Here is a 20,238-nt window from a genome sequence, read left to right as displayed (position 1 = left end):
TCCTAAAGCCGCTTTGCGCATGGGCAAATAAAGTGTTTGTGAGATTGTAAAGAAAATGAGCTTTATAAGTTCTTTATTAGAATATTGTTTATTATTTAGCGAAGGAATTAGTACTAGAATGTTAAGTCACTAAAGCAGTATTACCCCCCCCCCCTCCAACCATGCATCCGCCTTTTTCAAGTTATTTGCTCTCGTTTAAGTTAACAGCCAATTAAAGCTCCTGGTTTTTTTTAAACAGTTAAGCATTATTGCATTCATGGTATCTCAAAAACATCGATCCATGAACAGTATAAAAGGAACAAATCCTGATGAGATATTAAAAACATATAAGACTGTTTTATTCACTCACGATGTACTTCGATAACACCTCGTTGTCAAATTAAACGAATGCATTTCAACATATTTTCCTTTTCTATATAGGAGGGTAAATTTATTCTCGGAACACCGGGGTCATATGGACATCAAGGTAAGCAAGCAAAATGTCATGCAACAGCATACATGCAAAATTTTACGAGATAATTGATAACATGAACGCCCTAACACCCACCACCCCTTCATTCTTTCTAAGCCTCCACGGGTATAGGCACTAAACATATGGGTTCTCATTCTACCCCTCCCCCTTATCCCAGGCTACAATGTGGCGGCAGAAAGAGAAACAAAAATGTGTTTCATTCTTACAGGAAATATCTTTGTTCAAACCCAGTCTAAAACTATAAACGCACCAGAACGAGAGGTGGCTTTTGACGGCAGTTTACAAGGTAAGATGAAGGTTATACGATTTTTCATCTTCAATTATTTAAATTACATTGACATGGCTCATGGCTGTTTCTAAGTACTATAGGTTGATAATCAGACGACAAGTACTACCTGGTCATGTCGAGACTTTTCTGTTTATGGCGCATTATTCACATATGTATCTGGTTTTTGAAACTGGTTTCTGTGATGTATTTACATTTGTTCATGTCTTTAGTGTTGATTATTGGACGAATTGATGTTAACCATCAGTCGAACCTTTTGGAAATTGATGAAGCTTGGGAAGGGATTTCCGGATGTATGAGCCAATTTCTATCGAAATTCCTTTCCAAACTGACAAGAGGTATAACAGTACTGAAAGTTAATGTTATAGGGGAACTTTACAATCTGTCAAAGTAAGAGAAAATTGTCGATGTAATTAGAAATAAATCTGTTATTATAGTGATACCGTTCCTGCACGTTTATAACCAACAATATTTTACGTTTTCTTCTTTCGTTTAAGATCATGTGAAGTGTACGTTTTGTCAATAGATTCGTGATACTAAATGTCATAGTCACGTGATTTAAGTCCCCATGCAAGGCTGCTGGGTTTAGAGAATATCAGTAATTGATTCAAATCAGTTTGGATTTTCGTATTTTTCAATATCTATAACTGCCTTAAAATAATTCATTATTATGTTACTTTTATTCTTCGTGTAGGATATGCAGTGGGTTATGGTCGTTTCACGGGTCGCGGCCTAAGTTACGTCACCGGTAGTCCGAGAGCTGCTTCTCTTTTCGGCATGGTAATATAACTAATATTATAAATAAGTTATATACTACCATCCGTTAGGATATTATAGCAGCGTTCAGTTATAGCAGGGATTGTTTAACCGGTTGGTCTAACCAACATAGCCTCTAACCTTTAAATTGTGTATTATGCACAAGTACAATACATATAATCACTGGTTATAATGAATAAGTGTATCAGTATTGGGACTGAACAGATCAGAGTAAATTTCTTCATCATTGTAGCTTGAGGAGAAGTCTTGTTATTCTGCTTCTGTCTCTGTGTATTATTCTTTTACCATTATTCTTTTACCATTACATATTATTAAGCATTAAGTATATAACATTTTAACAGACTATAATCTTTAGTCCGTATACTATGAATGGATACACGTGACTACGTACTTTGCTAATACCCGACCAAAGCAAAGGGAATTATTGCATCCAGGGGAGGTGTGGAGTGGGAATAAAACCCCTCCACTCTCCTACTTCCTGTCCAGGCAAGTCGGTAGCGAATCAAAAGAAAAAAGCAAAACGGAACAAGTCCAATACACCCCATTCGAGATGACGAACACAGCTAAGTCCAATAAACCCTTAATACCATCGGTCCACAAAGTGTTAAGCCCACGACTCAGCTGCTTCCTTTATGAAAAACCCCTAGGCTCCATGCGTGCACCCCTCAAAAATCGATGCTCAGAAAGCATGAAAGAGTCGTTGGACTGGAATTCAGCAAGCTTCATAAAGGAAATACATTTTTCACGACCCTCACAATTTGTGGAAGGTTGTTTTCACCATCCATGACAACGAAAACGGCAATGACGATGGCATTGCTTATATAACGACGACGATGACAACGACGATGACAATGACGATGATAAGGAGATGACGATGGCGGTGAATATTTCGATGACGATGATGACGATGGCATGACGAAGACGATGGTAATGGTAATGACAATGACAACGTCACTGCCGATGACGAAAACGATAACGATGGCTATGGCGACTCAAAGTATCAGTCATTTTTACTTCTTTTCTGAAGGTGTTTATATACAAAAAAGGAAAAGTTAACCTCAAGCAAATTGGGTCTCTTATTGGTGAAGAGCTCGGCAGCTATTTTGGATACAGTCTAGCCGTTGCAGACTTCAATGACGATGGGTAAATACATAATATATAACTAAATTAAGATTTCAAAATAAGTATTATATAAATAAGGATATATCACTAAAAAGGAAATGAACATTTACATGTATGCTGGTAAAAGTTAAGGAGTTCGAGGCGATCCAAGCCGGTAGAATGGGAAGCATTGTTCAGAGATCAACAGTAGATTAAACATTGTACATTGGGTGTGGAGGGTGTGTTTTATTAGGGGGAGGGGGAGGGGGTTGGGGAGGGCTTTATTTGCATGAAATCGTTTAAGACAATTATTACGCTTCTCTGAAACGTATTGACGTTACAACTGTTCATCCACCCACTTTATTATGTACAATTATTATATTAATATAAATTTGTTCAATATAAATTGATTAGGCATTGATAAGGTAACATTCAAAATGTTTTCAACCGAAAGTTCATTTTGCCTCCCCCAACAGATTCGATGACATTGTTGTTGGGGCGCCCTCATTTTGGAACAAGGCACAAAATAAAATCAACGTGGGGCAAATACATGTTTTCTACCAGAATGCAGCGGTAATTAGCTATTTATGTCCCTCTAAAACAATGCTGGATTTGAAGAATTTAGTATTGTTTCCGAAAGGACCATATCTAGATTTAGAGTAACCGATCTAGAATAACCGAAGTTTTACGTTGTGCAATAATGAATCGACTTGTTTGTCGCTTCACTGTTGATCGTTGTGTAACTCAGTGAACGTCAGTAGATCATATTTAACGAGACGTTTAACTTCTATCAAATGCATCGAAAACCGGGTCGGGCCTTTGAACTAAGGTTTGTCACTTTGTCTCTTTTTGCACCATTCAGTTTTTCCTATAAGAATGAAATAATATGGAAAATAATATAATCTCCTTAGATCCCCCTTTCCATTCTTCCTGTGCCCCAAATTGACCCAGTGCTTAGACGCTGTAGCCCCGCCTGACCACCCAATCTCGCCTCTCAAGCCACCCCCGCCGTCATGCTTGGCTACTGTCACTGTCGTACGACATGAAATACATGCAGGAATTTTAGAATGTGGGTATGATGTAAAGCTGACTGAATGTAATGGTTTTTAGTTAGTAGATGGAGAAATGCGGTTGTAAAGCAGACATGGAAGCCATATCGTACGTAATTATCAAAACTATTCAGTTTTGGATTCATAACAATATCTGTGCAATCTCTTTTCAGAGAAAACTGCCATCAGACACTAAAACCGTGATAAACGGTAAGGTTACGAACGGTCGATTCGGTTTATCGGTTACCGCTATAGGAGATATCAACGACGATGGAGTAAACGGCAAGTTGACGGTTAATTTCTGTTTGAAATTAGTCCTTAGTATTTACCTGCAATAGTTAACATTCTGTAGCGATTGCTATCGTAAATTAAGTTCATATTACCCTTTCACCTCTTCATAAAACAAAATTCAGAAGTAGCCTATTATACTTAGCGAATAATAACATTGTTTTTTATTTCAATTCACCTCAAATGAGGTCAATGTCGGTCTTATCCTACACTTGAAAGGTTCGATCAAACTGTCGAATGAATTAATCATCTGACATAGTTTTATTCATTCGACAGATGTAGCGGTGGGGGCTCCCTATGATGGCGATGGTGCGGTCTTTATTTACCACGGTAGGAGGGGTGACAAACTGAACACACTTGCAACACAGGTAAGATTAAAGCAGTATTCTTCAGTTCGTTTCTTCTTTGTAGTTTCCTATATTGTCTTTCCCTAATCCCCTGCCATCCTCGATTAAAACAAATCATTTTTCAATAACGAAAATCTTACTTAATAAAACTGAATTTGCATATTGACGTCACGATCTCTTCTTAGCCTATATGTCTTAATACAACACCAAAATAGCTGTCATAGGAACATATTTTGTCATCAATTTTATATTTTTCTCGAGAAATTTTAAACGTAATATAATATTGTTTAAGATGCTCAAATCAGTCACTTCTTCTAAACTAACTGAACGCAATCCTTATGAATATCCATTTCTCCAAATCAATACCCAGCCAGTTGTGACAATTTCGTAATGCTAATACCTCTCTAAACTGTACTCCAATATCATGCTCTCAAAGCACTGGTGTCGACAGTACAAACAGTTCCTAAACTTGATCTGATACAAACATGATATTCATTCTGCTCGTACTGACAATTGTCCCAACTGGGTGCAATATACCTACAATCATGTACCTTTAAAATACTTTGATTAAGAATTTTTTTTTTCAGGTTCTCCGTCCAAAAGACTTTGGTATATCTTTCAAAAGTTTTGGATATTTCATAAGAGGGGGCAGGGATGCTGATAAAAACACATACCCAGGTAAAGTTGTACTATTATTTAGCTTCTTCGAGTACAACGTGTAGTCAACGTGAGGGATATATATGGCAAGGATAAATCTCTCTTTTGGCGAGTTGGTAGAGGAAGAGGGGGACAAAAAAGAGGAGGATAGAAGTGTATATATATGGGAGCGGGAAAGTGTCTATATATCAATATTTTAGCATACTCATAAAATTATCATTAATGTAAATGCTAAAATGTTTCTTGTTTATCTTAATTTTTTTTCATTCCAAAATTATACACTTTTCAATTATTTCCCAAATCATTTTTCAATTATGTCTGCCAATGATTGTAGAAGCTAATCGTAGCTTCTGTCGACTTCGTATCTTTTGCTCTCAAATATAACTTTCGATGTGTGACAATTGCATCCTTATAACGTTGTCATGAATTCCTTTCAAGGACTCTCTTTTTGTGAGACAGACTGATCAATGTATCAAGAGTTGCTTTTCCTCGGTTCACTATACTAAGTTGCCTTCAAACATTATAACTTTCAAGAAAATCTTTGGATTGCAACTTGAGGAATTTTCGGTCTGTTTATTACTATAAATATGGCTAAATGATTGAAGGAATCACAAATTTACAATTACTGTACAATTTTTGTGGTATTTTATCAAATATTTTCAGACTTAATAGTTGGGGATTACACATCCGATAAAGTGCTAGTCGTTCGGTAAGTACAAAATATATGATAAGTTTACTTTTATGTAGAATACGGTAGGTTCATTAGGCATATATTTATGTATGTATGTATATATATTATATATGAATATAGTATAGAGTGCCTTGCAAGTTCATGATCTCATCAGGGACTGGTAATTGGAAACGAACATTACTAACGCGCTCGAACGTACAAGTATAAATAATTGGTCCTGCGATTTGAAGGATGTATTTCTAATGTTTCAGTTTTATCTAATTTGTCCATAGTTCACTGTAGCCTGGTTTCGTAGAGATCGTACAGTTACACAGTGGGGTGGGCGGGATTGGGTGGGCGGAATTAGGTGGGTGGGGGAGGGGGAGTTGGCTCCTCGATCATTCAATTATCTTTCCACTGTATACGCTCTATATTTTGTGATTTAATACAGGTCTGTTCTCATATTGTTTATTGTCAGTGTTGATGTTCTCACTATTACTTTTTTAATAATATCTCTTTTGTAATGATTGTTACAATTGATTGATTGAAATGAGTTTGAATTGGGCTAGAAATTCATTACGTTGTGTCGATGCATTTACATTTGGATTCCCCCTCTCCGCCCAATTGCGTTAATCTGCAAGGATAATGTTGTTGATCATGTTTAATGCGCTGATTAACTGTGGCTGTACCCTGTGGGATGATCTCAGGGGACGCGTGAACGGTGTCGCACTGTAGTAGTGCTCAGTGTGCGGTCGAATGTTTGAATTGTGCGCACATTGTGGTGTGGGTGTGACATGTTACTATTGTGTTTGATTTTTTTTCTGTTCTAATCTCCCATGAGAAAGACAGTCTTAGCATTGATACAGTATTATAGTTCTTATAGGACACGATTGATCTGAGAGGTGTATATTTGTGCATCTTCTAATTCAAACTCTCGCTCGCCGCTCATCTGTAACATATATAGGCCTACTAATAACATAACGTTATACCAGGGAGTTGTTATGTTCCATAACAACTCCCTGGTTATACCTATACACTGCGTACATGCCAAATATATCATCGTTTCCTCTTTTGTAGTACGAGGCCGATCATACGTCCTTTGCTTCAAATAACCTTTGACCCAGAGGCGGCGGATTTGAAAAATGATAATATAAATATTGAAAACAAGACTGTAAGTGGGTAAGTAGACCGGCTATGGTCGTTTGTGTTCATATTAAAGACAAAGAAAAAATAGTAGAACTCATTATCAGCCAGTCAATGTTAAATAAAATATTACAAGTCTTGTCAAAAGATTATGACTATATGTCGGACAAATGGCATTTTAATTTTATCTTCAGGGACCGGGTGTTACAACTCCCTATTTGTTAAATCTCGTTTTATTTGCAAGGCATGGATGGCTTAAAACAAAACTTATGTGGGTTACACTATACCATTCAAATAAAAATGTAAATGGGTGATTATACTAGGCTTAAGTGGTTCCGATCTAGTTACATCGACTTCAAAACATGATACATTATTTTCTATTTCATCACGTGTTTTTTCAGGTTTAAAGTGACAATTAATATGAAATATGAAGGAAAAGGGACTCCAGATACACACAGTGAGTACTAAATGTTCACCAAAGCACATGTACTATTAAAGGTGGTGTGACGTCATAATGAACACAGTTGTCTTGGATGCATTTCTGCTTGCTATAATACAGTAGGCCTATACATAATGAATTGTGTAAAAGAACAGTTTTCACCTAAAGTTTACCGTACTACAATATCAATCATAATTTCATGAAGTAAACAGCACCTGACGTGACCTACATTACAACCATGCATATATGTTAAACAACACACCATGCATACTTATCCTGAACACAGAGAAGTCATTAGTACTGGTAATAAAGCTGAAGAAAGTTTACTTCTTTGAACTGTCTGTTTCTGATTCGGAATTGCAGACAATTCAAGAGTGTTAACTGAAACTGAAGGACAATTCTGTCACAGTGAAAGCAAAATGCTTTGTACAATATTGTCATCAGTGGCCATCATTCCACTAGAAGCATATTTTGGGATCAAGAACTGGTGGTCTTTACTTTAAAAGACTGGCTGGGATATGATATCCTAACACAATAAATATGTTATATATCTAACAATTGAAATATTATAGTCCTCATTATATTACAGAGATGAAATAGCGGATTTTCTTTTTTCTTTCAATATTTTGTACAGAATTCTCTTTGGAGATTACGGTAGATTCAGAAAAAGTGAAACACAGAGCTGAATTTTATGATGAGGGTAACTACACGAGAATGATTAACTTAGCAGACCGAGTTATCTCAAAGGATGTGGAATTCTCAATAACTCTTACTGCAGTTTTAAAGGTTAGTTTAAGCGTCACTCATATCCTATTATATGGATCGCAGTACTTATCGTAGAACTGGAACCCAAATTCAGTCCTTTTCTTTCGTACACCACGCGTATATACAAAGTGCTGCTATAGGTCCTACGTGCATGCGCAGTCGAAGTTTTATGAAACGCATGAGATACAGCGTCAGCCATCATTGTCAACGTAATAAAGATCACTGTTATGAACAAAGTCAACAAACAGGTAAGAAAAATGTAACTTCATTTGGGATATATCACAGATTTTATATTTGTTCACACGTAATACCGAAGACTTGGTCAAATCTAAATATGAAATGATTCAGCCACATGTGCTTCCTTTTGTATTTATTTCAAATAATTTTATAGTTTGTAATGGAGAGGGGATTTAAAATGCTGAACCTAAAATATTGAAGATTTTAATTAATTAACATGGGCTAATGATGGCACTGGTTTCAGGGTGAAGGGTTGAATAAAAAGAGAATGTAGAAAGTATTATAAGGTTTGAGTTCCCTGTAATATGTATGTCGTGTTGTTTCGAAAAACTAGACATTCCCTCGGCACTCGGGTTGTGTAGTAGACGGTGACGTCAAAAGTAATTTACTTCAGATAAGAATTGTGTACGGTTATTTCGAAACTGGGGATGGGTATACAGATGTTAGAACCACGAGGAACCCACCAAGCATGATGCAACCCAGAGCTCGATTAGCCAGGTAAACCCAACCATGGGGACCGCATTCGAGAATTTGGCTGGAGCAATATGTGTCGTCCTGTGACCCCTTTATATTCTTTACTTTTCGACGATTTTCTTCTCTTTTAAGGATCAAATAATCGATAAAGTAGATCCTATTGTGGTTCAGGTCGTGGCTATTCCTAATACAGAGATCGACCTTCCTCCGGGTGAAATAGCTCCTGTGGTGGATGGAGAGACTCGAACATTAAAAAAACAGGTATATATCAGTAATATAGACTATGTAGAGTGAAGTGCTCTGAGTATCCACAATGCCATTTTCCTTCCCACTATGAGCTGAATACTTGATGCTGTTTCTTGCCTGTTTTTTCCTCCAATTCCCTCTGGTTTCGTCAACAGCCTTTAAGTTTGAGCAGCAAGGGCGAAAGGTGGGGGGGGGGGGGAGATGTTGTGTCGTCCAGGTATGGGGTCGAAGGAGATGGGGCCTCTTTCTTTTGAGAAAATTTGGTAAATAGAGGGTGCCTAGATTCAAATTTGTGTTATATTTGTTGACAAATTTTCGACTGTTTGGGTTGTACTGCCCATATATGTTTATTTTTTATGTAATGACCCTATAATTATTTTGTAAAATTCTGCCGGCTAGTGCGGATGGGGAGGGTGATTCATCACCCGGGCTTTTGAACAGACGTGTTAACATGAATACAGCATCCATCTAATTCTCGATCGTAAAACCGCTTTTGCGAGGAACAAATAGGCAAATGTGACAGTCTTGTTTTTCTCATTTGAGTTTTGTGTTGTTCTGTTTTTGACGTGTTGGACGAATGGTCTTTGTGTTAACTCAGTAGTCCAGTCGCTTATATTTGTTTTTTTTTTGTATGTGCAAAAGGATCGTTTCGCAAGAAACAAATATAGTACAAAGCTGTAATCTGGACGATAGCAACATGGATTTTTTTAAGGGGTTTTACATCAAATCAAAATTAATCCTTAGCCCGCAGCCATCCTTGAACTCTATAACACCGGTTAATTTTCCTTCAGTTTTGTTTGTTTTTCTTGATTGTTGATTTATAGTTTCTTTTCTTACTTTATATTCTTCAAGATTCGGATTGCCTGTTCCTTGGAAAAGACATGTTTTCCAAACATAAGCCTGACAGTTGAAAGGTATGTATAGAGAATTGAGTCAGGGAAGGGTTAAATTGTTGCCAAGATATGTTTGACATTTTCCATGCAATGATGTAAATTCCTCAGCTGTCTTAAAGGTTAATGGGTGTTAAATGTTTACACAGCAATAGGCCTACAGTATATATTACTCAACTGTAAATGATGAATTTGTAAGAATAATTAGATTACTTGACTACCCCTTCTCCTTCCTATAACCTCGTGATTTTCTGCAGCATAATATGAATGGGACTACATACACAACAAGAGCATGTATGTAAAAGAGCTTTCTAATGGTCCACCTGAACAATTAGAAAGAAGAAAGAAGAAAGGGAGGTGCGTGGTGGGGGGGGGGGGGGTAGGGAGTATTTATGACAATTTTTTGCCTATGCACAGACTCTTTCTCGTCAACATGGAAGCGATTTCAACTCCCGGACGAAAAGCTAACTTTCTTCTTTTTTATACTTCATATAAACGACTGAAGTGATAAGTCTGTGCTTCACATGGGAGATACATCACAGCCTAAGTTAACAGTGACTGTGGAGAATTCCGGCGATGAAGCATACGAGTCCAAATTACACGTAGAAACACATCAAGCACTGATGCTATCGGCACAAACTGTCATAAAATCGGTAAGTTTGCCACACCAATGCGGAAATTAAAACAAATTCCATCCCTTCAGGGAGTAGAGAAATCAATGTGATTTCCTTGGGTGAGAGGCTGTTATTCTAGAATTGCGATTACTTGTTCAACTTTTCGTTTTCTCCTCTTTCCATACTTCAGCACAGCGAACCAGAGGTGCATTTGTTTTATTTCAACTCAACATTGATTACACAAACAATTACACACCTACATATTTTACCTTCATCTAATTTACTATGCTATACAGGGGGGCAAGAACAATAACAATGATGGTTTGAATCTTAGAGAGGACCGTTCACTAAAGGACATTTGTCCACAAAGATGTACAATATTCTGCGTCTTATAGTACATATATCTCACCCATTTACTTCAAAAAGATGCACTGTATCTTTAATTGCGAAATTTGGCATTTATTTTGTTGTGCTTGCTATATGCAGGATCATAATTTTCGACCAATAACACTAGCACATGTACAATAGCTCACCTCACATAGACGTTTACTTTTTATGTCAAAGCAATAAGAGGAACTTCTTTTACTTTTTTTTTACTTCATTGGTATACTGAAGGTTAAAACGAAGAAGAAATATTTTTTAATAAAAGGTATGAAATATTTCCAATACTACAGTCTACAGAGAGGGCCGTTGTTATGGATCATTATCATACAACACAAATATTCAAAAAAATAATATGTTAAATAAACGTTGTTAACAAAGATAATTGGGGCAATGCTTAAACCAAAACCAGGTACTTAGTAAACTATAGTTTTAAACACTTTAAGTTTGTTTTTAAAAATGCAGTCACTCACACATTCCTATGTCCTGTAATACCATTACCAATATCACTGCGTAGGACGTCACATCCTATCCGGCTGTTTTATATTCACATATATATTGTGATGGGGTTAAATAATTAGCTTCAGTTACTTTGATACTATTGTGAATGAAATCATAGGGTACATCTGTGAGCAAGCACGCAAGCAACTGGTGTTTTCACTCATAATAATTAATACTAAGACTAAGTAAGATAATTATGCTGTTAGCTAGCTTGATGGAATTGGTTAATAATGATTTCGTTGATAATCCTACCTGTCTCCATGGCAAAACGTCAACTCCATAGTAATAGCGTCGTTCCCCTCCCATTGAAATAATTCGTTTAGCATAGAACTTTAGAAGCACAGTTTCGGGACTCCTGCCATTGTTATCATTTTTAGAATGTAATTCTCCATCTTTCCAGTTTCGTTGTACACAAACGTATTAAATATTCATGTATCGGCTGAGGCATCGACTAGTTTATCTTTTTATTACTTTTTCCAAAAAAAAAAACACAAGAAAAAAACACGGCTCGTCTTATACACAAATTCTTTCCTTTCTGCTTAGCATTCCTTATTATTATATAGATTCACAAGTTCTGCAGGAGCTGGGCTCCACCCAGTTCGATCAGATTCCACACACTTTTCGCACGTCATTCAGACATCGACAGTATAAAATGGAAAGTGTTACGAACTCAACTTTACACTGTAAAGAAAACAACATTGCATTTAGTTATGTGAATTACTTTCTCCCTGGGAGGCTGGGGGTTCTTTTGTTCTTACCACCGCGCGCATGCAACTTGCCGGAAATAACAAGTCTGTGAAAAGAATGCTAATTGCAGGTGGAGGCAGCCAATGGAAAGTAAGAGAGATTGGTATGTTGCCAATCCTGCAGGTTTAATTTACCGATATTCGTAACGATCACTAAACTATGCACATGACATGACTTTGTAGCATGTACTGATACATTTTCGGTATAAAGATGTTGATATGCTGTAGTGCTGGAAAATCCCCATCCTTCAAAATAAGTATGAATATATCTATTCACTTATTGAAAAAATAAGAACTGAACTATAAAAAGTGGAATAAATTACTATATTTGTCAAGCCAAAAGTTACAATCATTTAATTGATAATGCATGCATTTCAATGAAGAACTGAATATATTTATATACAATATATTTATATACAAAACAATGAAAACGATATTCTCTTGCTCTCCTTCCTATCTGTACCATTCACGCTACTGTAGGACGCATCGCAGGCGCGGCGGAACGGAAAAATTATTGGGGGGGCTAATGTGTGGAGACTATCTAAGCGGAGCGCCACCATCGGTTGGCGCGGAGCGTACAAGAAAATTTTGGGTTTTTTCAAACCCCCAGATGGCCGGAAACGGCACTTCCCGAGTGTTTTATGCTGCGAATACCTAGCCCTAAAATATGGGTCTCAAGCCTGCAATTTCTCAGATTGCACGTAAAAGTCTGTAAAAACATTGTAATTTGTATATTCGATGGTGTTTTAAGAGAGTAGCTATTACTCGTAGTGTACTCGCAAAGACGTTTTTGAGTGTAGTAAGGGCAGTGGCGGAGCTAGGGGTATTGGTCAGGGGGGGGGGCAAGAATGGTCTGTAGGGGCGCTTTCGACACTATCTAAGCGGAGCGCCACCACAGGTTGGCGCGGAGCGTACAGAAAATTTTTGAGTAAAGTTACTCCCTAGATTGCAGGAAATGACCCTTTCCGGGCCTTGCTAATTTGCAGATAAACGGAGAACAAATAGGTGTCGTCGCCATTTTGTCGGAAAATTACACCAACAGAATATGACAAATGTCAATAGGTATATGAGAGCGCAATAAAATAGTCAATAATCGCGAATAAGTTAAAAGTAGTGAAAAGCTGAAAAGGGCGCCAGCAGTCCATTTGAGTCCGTCAGGAGGGGGGGGGGGATCCGCCCCTGACTGTATATATGGACGCTCCGCCACTAAGTAAGGGGATGTTGGAGAACTGGCTGAAATGAGGCAAGTCATTGGCCTAAGACGAAGTTGTGTTACGCTTACCGGTACTCACACTAACTGCTTCCACTTTTCACGGGGCGTGAAGACGCGGTTGGGGTGACAATGTGGTCTATAGCCAGGGGACGGGCCGAGGGACCAGGGTCCCCCAGCAATTACTAAAATTATTACACCTATATAGCATACGTGTGCATCGGACAGATCGACAAGTATGCATTGAAAAATGGGCAGATGCACGTTTCGGAGCCTTGGTAAATATTGGGGGGGCTTATCATGCATTTGCCCCCTCAACTTTTTCATTGGGGGGGCTGAGCCCCCCCAAGCCCCCCCGGTTCCGCCGCCACTGACGCATCGGATATGTTATAGCGCCTATTAATAGGCCTTTACAGTATCATGTATATTGAAACAAACATGTGCATAAATACAGCTCAATTCAGTTTATTTCACTAATCGTCCTCAGTAGATGAGTTAACTGTAGCAATATTATTACCCATGACATCAGGTACTAAAGATAGGCTTAGCCAGCTGAAGAATCACAAACAAATAGTTGATTAATTAAATACCACAACAATTAGCACTTACTAACTTGTTTTCCTGAGATGGTTGCAATCGGCTATGCAACCCAACTGTATCAGATACCCAAATAAACCAATAACATGGCAACTGGCCAAAGAAATAGTATTTTGCACGTGGATAACATATTATGATTGGCATCCTCCTTTCTACGAAGCAAATCAAAGAGAGTAAAGAATGCGAAACACATGTACACTTGTACACTTGGCACTTTGCACTTGTACATGTACTCTTGGCACTTGCATACAATCCACCAATTGCCTCAGACAGTAGCCTTTGCATAATTGAAATTCACTTCCAAAATATGTCTTGTGTATAAATATACAGCAGTATATAAAAAAAATTGCTGCTATAAGATTGGCTAAAGCTGCACATGCAATACTGAGAGAACATTCACGTATACACTGCATTCATATATATATTTTTTTCTAACAGGATTTGGCAATAATTTGCAAAGAACAGAGGTCATTATCCAGAGTGGTCTGTGATTTGGGAAATCCCCTACGAGGTCGTACCGTAAGTACAGCCTGAGTCGGTAATAATATTGTAGTTTTAAACTTTCGTACACTGATGTGAAACTATTGTGAAAGCATTATAATAGAAAGAACTCTGGTAAACTATTGAAACCATGCATGAATTATCCACAAGTTGCCTGTTTGGGTGATGAATGCAAATTGTTGTTGGAGAGTGGCGTGAATAAGGTAAATATGTATTTGCAAAATGTAATTGCATATTGATGTGACGTAACCATGACGATGTTTGAAGAAGCACAAGCGAGATTATAAATGGGTTTCTTGCATTCTTAACTGGATACAATATTTTGTTATTTATATGATTTGATACTTATTTCACAAACCGCTCGCAGACTGTTACCATTAACGATACACATTCTTGACCCCGCTATCTTAAATATGGAGTTCCACTGGATCAGTGCTAGGACTACCTGTTTTCACATATTACACCTCCCCATTGAAAACATTCTCACATTTCACAGTCTGCAAGGGATGATTTTTGCAGACGATACACAAGTTTATGTGTCCATGAGTATTGATCAAAAGGATCAGACTATTGAACAACTTGAATCATGCATAAACGAAATAAAAACCTGGTGAGTAAACAACAGACTAATTCACAACGACAACAAAACCGAACTGATGCATGTTTCGTCAGGGTTCTGTAATGTCACCCCTGTAACTTCCGTTAAGATTAGTGATTCTAGTTTATCTCCCTGTTCCCTCTGTTAAAGATATGAGTGTTATTTTGATGATAAACTCACATTGGTGCCTCATGTAAATAATATCTACCGCTCTGCTTCAAACGCTATCAGAAAAATTAGACAAATTCGCAAATATCTTGATGAAAAGTCGACTGAGACACTTATCCATGCTTTGGTAAAATCCAGACTTGACTGTTGTAACAGCCTTTTATTTGGTCTTCCTGCTTAAACCAAATCTCTAAGCTTCAGCGCATTCAAACACCGCTTCCATATTAGTTACTCACAGATAACAGATCTCACATTAAACATACCATTCTCCACCTACTCATTCACTGGTTTCCTGTTTCTGAAAGAATTAAATACAAAATTCTCATCCTCACTTACAAAGCAATCCATGGTTTTGCCCCAAACTATATATCCAACTAACCTTACAAATTCCAACTCGCTCACTCAGATCTAACAGTGCTATTCTGCTAATGCCACCAAAAATGAAAACTATAGACGTACGGTGAGCGTTCTTTTCAATTTGCGGCCCCTAAACTCTGGAACACTCTCCCCACCCACATTAGGAATGCCCCTACCATAGATAATTTTAAAAGCGTCTTTAAAAACTCACTTATTCACGAGCTACCCTCATTGGACCTTGTACGTGTACCGATTCTTTCTGTATCTTTAAGCTTTGTTCTTATTTGATGTATATTTGTACCGACATTTTTGTTTGTTGTAAAGTGCATTGAGACCGCCGGTGTATAATGTTCTATATAAATAAGTATTATGATCATTATTCTTTCAGACAATTAAGTTTGTTATGACGTTTGATATTCAATCCGTTCCTGGCGATAGTCGTTCTCTACTGACGAGTTTCCACGTGGGGAGGTTAGTCTGTTGTGTGTGTGTGTCATTAAATCTTAAAGGAAAATATTGAATTGAATAGTTCGAAATAGATTTTATAAATAGATATAGTACTCCTCCATGGTTTCTGTCGGTCTCTTGTTTGAACACCGCCTACAATATACTAACCGTAATCGTAATTCGCCAAATTATTTACGTAACTTTGCTAAATTAGAAGTAAGTGCCTAACTAAAGTATAATCTGTGGCCATATCCTGGTATTTGACCAATGAATAGCCTATATAAAACTTTAATATCTGACGTTTAAAGATCGTCCGTTGTAAAAACTACAAAGTGAGAAATCTGGCCAGAAGATGAAATAAAACCTCAACACTTACTTACTTCGGTGGGAATACAAAATTTGAAGTAAAGTAATCTGTACTTTTATGTATCTTTTATTTGATTCTGTTCGCAGTGCAAATAGTGATCCATTGGAGAACAACAATAAAACCCTCGAAATTTCTCTGGAGCCGAAAATAGATGTTACACTGAGTGGGTGAGGAATTGTTTGACATCATTAACATGTTTTAGTATCGCAAATACTCAGAGAGATAATTGGACTAACGATCTTCAATAAATATGTGCGCTTCCATCTGCGCAGCTGCGGATGTCTCTTTTCCGGTCAAGTCACATGATTCAAACAAAAGGTCACACGCAGTGAATAGATGTGTCCAGTACACGAGACATATACTAAACAATAGAAATACAAGATGATAGGGAAAGGGTGGGGAGTGGTGGTAATTAAGCTGGTCTTGGTGGGTGTTAATAAGTGTCGTGCAGACAGGTAGAGAATAACACAATTCGTTGATTTTTTGCGTTATTTTCCTTTTAGACTTGCAAACATTGATCAGTTGATTTACAACGACACCGATGAGCTCCTTGGGGACGAAATTATTCATAAATACTTGGTGAGTCATTTACGGGGACAGGAACCTGGGTCACAGGTGCTGGTGATCTCTCCTGGTTTCATTAACTAAACATTCGTTGGGTTTTTTTTTCTTCTTTTTTTTAAATTAAAAAGTGAACTTTTGCTGACAAAACAAGGTAATTGAATGAAGTATTGCTGAAATTTTAGAAGAAAAGTTAACTAAAAAGTGCATTTCGTTGATAATTATTTAAAAGCTTGTAATTGTGGTACGGAATGCTCAGGGGATGTATTTTCTCGTGTAATTTTTGGTTTACCCTTCCAGATCAAAGTAACATGTTCCCACGACCCCGAAGTTTGCCCACATTCAACATCTTTTCTGCCTTTTCATACAGTGAAAATTGCATTTGTTATCTTCCTTTTTTTGTAATTAAAAAGTTTGCTTAAGAAGAAAATTTAATCAAAAAGTGTCATTATACGTTTGAAAATATTTAAAATTGTTGGAATTGTGGTAGGGAATCCTGTAGAGGATCTATTTTATCGGTAATTAAATTAACATTGTGATTTACCCTCTCAGATCAAATTCACGTGTTCCAATGATCCCCCAAAGTTTGTTTCCCCCCCTACTTCCCCTTCCCAATTGAACCTTTCCTGCTGCATGATCAGGTGGATCGTTATCATACAGTCATCTTAACTCATATCTTCAGTAATTAGACACCATGAAGAGATAAATGGAGTGTATTTTGACATTATCCATGGTAAAATGCGCTAAATACTTAAGAAATACATACTGCACTGACTATTGACAGGGGGCGTCATTATATGAGTGGGCGTGGGGACATAGTAGATAAAAACATATCCATCTAGGTAACATTTTCACAGGGAAATAGTTGTCGGAAAACATGTAAATATTCATCCAGGCTGTCGGGTAGATTCATAATATTGTGGTCAAAAGTTCTGTGTTTTAGAATTTTGACAATTCAGTTTGAGGTTTGACATTGCAACATATCATCCCAAAATATATTCACGTTTCAGCTCAAAGTTGTGACGTTTTTATTTCGTAATTTCTCCGTTTCATCTCGAGTCTATACTCTTTATCTGAAAATTGTGACTTTTCATATCAATATCCCCACGATTTTTCACACAATTTTAGAATATTTATCCCAAACTTTTGACGTTTCTTTTTTGCATCTTAGGAGTTTCATCTCTCAATTGTGAACTTTTTATTGCAAAATGTTCTCCTTTCTGAGACACCAGGTTTCACCATTTCTCAAAATATTTATCTTAGGCGATGTAACTGCACGTCTTTCAGCTGCGTTTGTGGCGTATATACGGCGCCTCTTATACCGTATCCTCTCCCTCGTTCATATCCTGCAACACACACTCACTCTTTTTTTTTTACAATTATCAATGACATTAATAAATTTTATTCCTTGCCTGCTAATAATTTTCTTATTTTCGTATAAACATTTTTACATTTGCGTTTCACGAAAAGGTAAATAACAATGGACCAGGAACGATCGGAAACGCCACCCTGAGGGTTAGATGGCCAATGTTTATCCAAGATGAGGAGTACCTTCTTTACCTCACTCATGTATCGCTTAGCAACGGAGGCATGTGTGACGTCATCAAAAGTTCCATTAATCCGGAGAGGTTAAATGTTAGTTTTTAGCATTGCAGAGATGTAATACTTATAAGATATATCTTAATACTTATAAAATATATCACCATAGAACTTTTTCATACCAAATAGTGTAAGTTCGCAAGGCCAATGCAAAAGTGCCCGTAATGTGTTAAAATTCTAATTATATTCCCCAAAATACCACATATCACCACATACCTGTGACATTCCTTTAGTTGTAGCGTTGAGGAAGCGGTACTCATATTTACAAAGTTTGCTCTTTTCTTTGGACAAATTATAAATTTACTTTGGACAAATTATAAATTATTACCTAAGTTCGTTTAGGATATATGTTACCGATGACGCGATTTTTTTTTCTCGAATGTATTTGTTTTACACAATTTTATAGGACGAAGAGATAGGATCGTGCAATTTAGTTTAAGAAAAAGTAGGTTAAAGGTAAATTTATTTTCTACATGTTGACAGATAACATGTTGTGTGACCTAAGAATTGAAGCTTTTCCTTATGTCGTTGCAGGACGCCCTAAATTTTCGCTTATCAATAGTTACAAGAATGTTCTTTTCTTCAGCTAACAACGCACACATTTCCAGAGGAAAACCAGGAATTTAGAAATGAGACTGAAGGAGGGAGGAACAGGCAACGGAGGAACGTGGAAGGTAACTGGTCAAATTATCATGAGGAGGAGGAGTTACCTGTGGCAATGACCCGAACAGATCTTTCAGAAACTTACGTGGCTAACTGTTCACGTGAATACGATGGGTGTGTCCTGATAGAATGCAGTCTAGAAAACGTTTTGAAAGAAGAAACTGTCATTTTGACAATACGCTCCAGAACTTGGTCTAAAACTCTATCGAAGGTTTGTATGTTTCTCTTCAATGCTTCTTCGTGAGAAATTCATGCTTTCTTAAGTCAACTGCATCGCTTAGAAATTTGCTTAGAACGACGAGAATGGTCACATAATGTTCAATGTTTCAAAGAGCTCACAAACAACCGTCGCTTTTCAGCCTTGGGCTCTTCGGTAAACAGTAGACGATAGATCACGAACTAACCTTTAATCTGATCATAATATTATCCAAGGCACTCGTGATACTATACACACTTGATATAACATCGTTATTATTTCACACGGGTTACATGTCTCCATGTAAGGGGGAGGGGGTGGGGCTGGGGTTGAGAGTGGATCAAGTTGTTTGGTGTTCGTGACCTGGCATTATCTGTGGTGACTTTTCTTAAAACGTACCATTCGTCGTTGGTCTATAGTGATAGAGATAACTGTCAAGAACATGAACTAAGAAAAGATTCATTTAGGAACTATCACAGGTTTTAGTGTTCTTTCACCCACCATGTTAAAGACTTGAACAAGTCTAACAATGACATCATTGGGCCGCATGGTATTCAATTTCGTTCGTTTTTGTTTTATATCTTACACTCTTTATTTTCTGTAAGTGTGATGGGTGTGAAAATTGTTTATCTCAAAATATTGAAACTATTACTGATTATTGTTTAATAATGGCATTGCTAAAATAATAGCCTATACACTGGAAACATGAACAGCAAAAAATAAAATGGAAAATAAAACGTTTCAGATCCTATAGAGGAACACGCCAATATGATATCACAGATTTACAAAAGGACAGCCTATAGACACTAAAGTTAAGCAAGAATATCTCCCATTCGCAATAAGATTCTGTTTTTAGTTTTCTAAGGGAGTCGTTCATGAAGATGTCTTTAT

At 37.2% G+C, this 20,238-nt stretch overlaps 1 protein-coding gene and 1 long non-coding RNA gene across 2 annotated transcripts in view; one reads left to right on the top strand and one right to left on the bottom strand.

The window, feature by feature from the left end:
- The window catches only part of LOC139958474 (uncharacterized), a 94,797-nt gene extending 82,231 nt beyond the window's left edge, over nucleotides 1–12,566 (bottom strand). Inside the window, exon 1 of the long non-coding RNA XR_011789802.1 lies at nucleotides 11,590–12,566. This is a non-coding gene — a long non-coding RNA (uncharacterized lncRNA). The remainder of the gene's footprint in view (nucleotides 1–11,589) is intronic.
- Nucleotides 1–20,238, top strand: part of LOC139958444 (integrin alpha-8-like) — a 28,997-nt gene that overhangs the window by 3,956 nt on the left and 4,803 nt on the right. Inside the window, exons 6-26 of the mRNA XM_071955527.1 lie at nucleotides 421–466; nucleotides 681–758; nucleotides 1,453–1,538; nucleotides 2,563–2,678; nucleotides 3,113–3,209; nucleotides 3,859–3,967; nucleotides 4,250–4,341; nucleotides 4,908–4,998; nucleotides 5,641–5,686; nucleotides 6,725–6,826; nucleotides 7,192–7,247; nucleotides 7,864–8,015; nucleotides 8,838–8,966; nucleotides 9,804–9,865; nucleotides 10,347–10,494; nucleotides 14,329–14,409; nucleotides 15,903–15,985; nucleotides 16,415–16,495; nucleotides 16,832–16,907; nucleotides 18,360–18,524; nucleotides 19,075–19,362. Of these exons, the coding sequence (XP_071811628.1) occupies nucleotides 421–466; nucleotides 681–758; nucleotides 1,453–1,538; nucleotides 2,563–2,678; nucleotides 3,113–3,209; nucleotides 3,859–3,967; nucleotides 4,250–4,341; nucleotides 4,908–4,998; nucleotides 5,641–5,686; nucleotides 6,725–6,826; nucleotides 7,192–7,247; nucleotides 7,864–8,015; nucleotides 8,838–8,966; nucleotides 9,804–9,865; nucleotides 10,347–10,494; nucleotides 14,329–14,409; nucleotides 15,903–15,985; nucleotides 16,415–16,495; nucleotides 16,832–16,907; nucleotides 18,360–18,524; nucleotides 19,075–19,362 (2,184 nt within the window). The remainder of the gene's footprint in view (nucleotides 1–420; nucleotides 467–680; nucleotides 759–1,452; nucleotides 1,539–2,562; nucleotides 2,679–3,112; nucleotides 3,210–3,858; nucleotides 3,968–4,249; nucleotides 4,342–4,907; nucleotides 4,999–5,640; nucleotides 5,687–6,724; nucleotides 6,827–7,191; nucleotides 7,248–7,863; nucleotides 8,016–8,837; nucleotides 8,967–9,803; nucleotides 9,866–10,346; nucleotides 10,495–14,328; nucleotides 14,410–15,902; nucleotides 15,986–16,414; nucleotides 16,496–16,831; nucleotides 16,908–18,359; nucleotides 18,525–19,074; nucleotides 19,363–20,238) is intronic.

The sequence above is a fragment of the Apostichopus japonicus genome, chromosome 18 (assembly GCF_037975245.1).
Source record: "Apostichopus japonicus isolate 1M-3 chromosome 18, ASM3797524v1, whole genome shotgun sequence".
In the NCBI taxonomy this organism is placed as follows: domain Eukaryota; kingdom Metazoa; phylum Echinodermata; class Holothuroidea; order Aspidochirotida; family Stichopodidae; genus Apostichopus; species Apostichopus japonicus.
The sequence above is the reverse complement of the archived record's forward strand: the minus strand, read 5'-3'. Positions and strand labels throughout refer to the sequence as shown.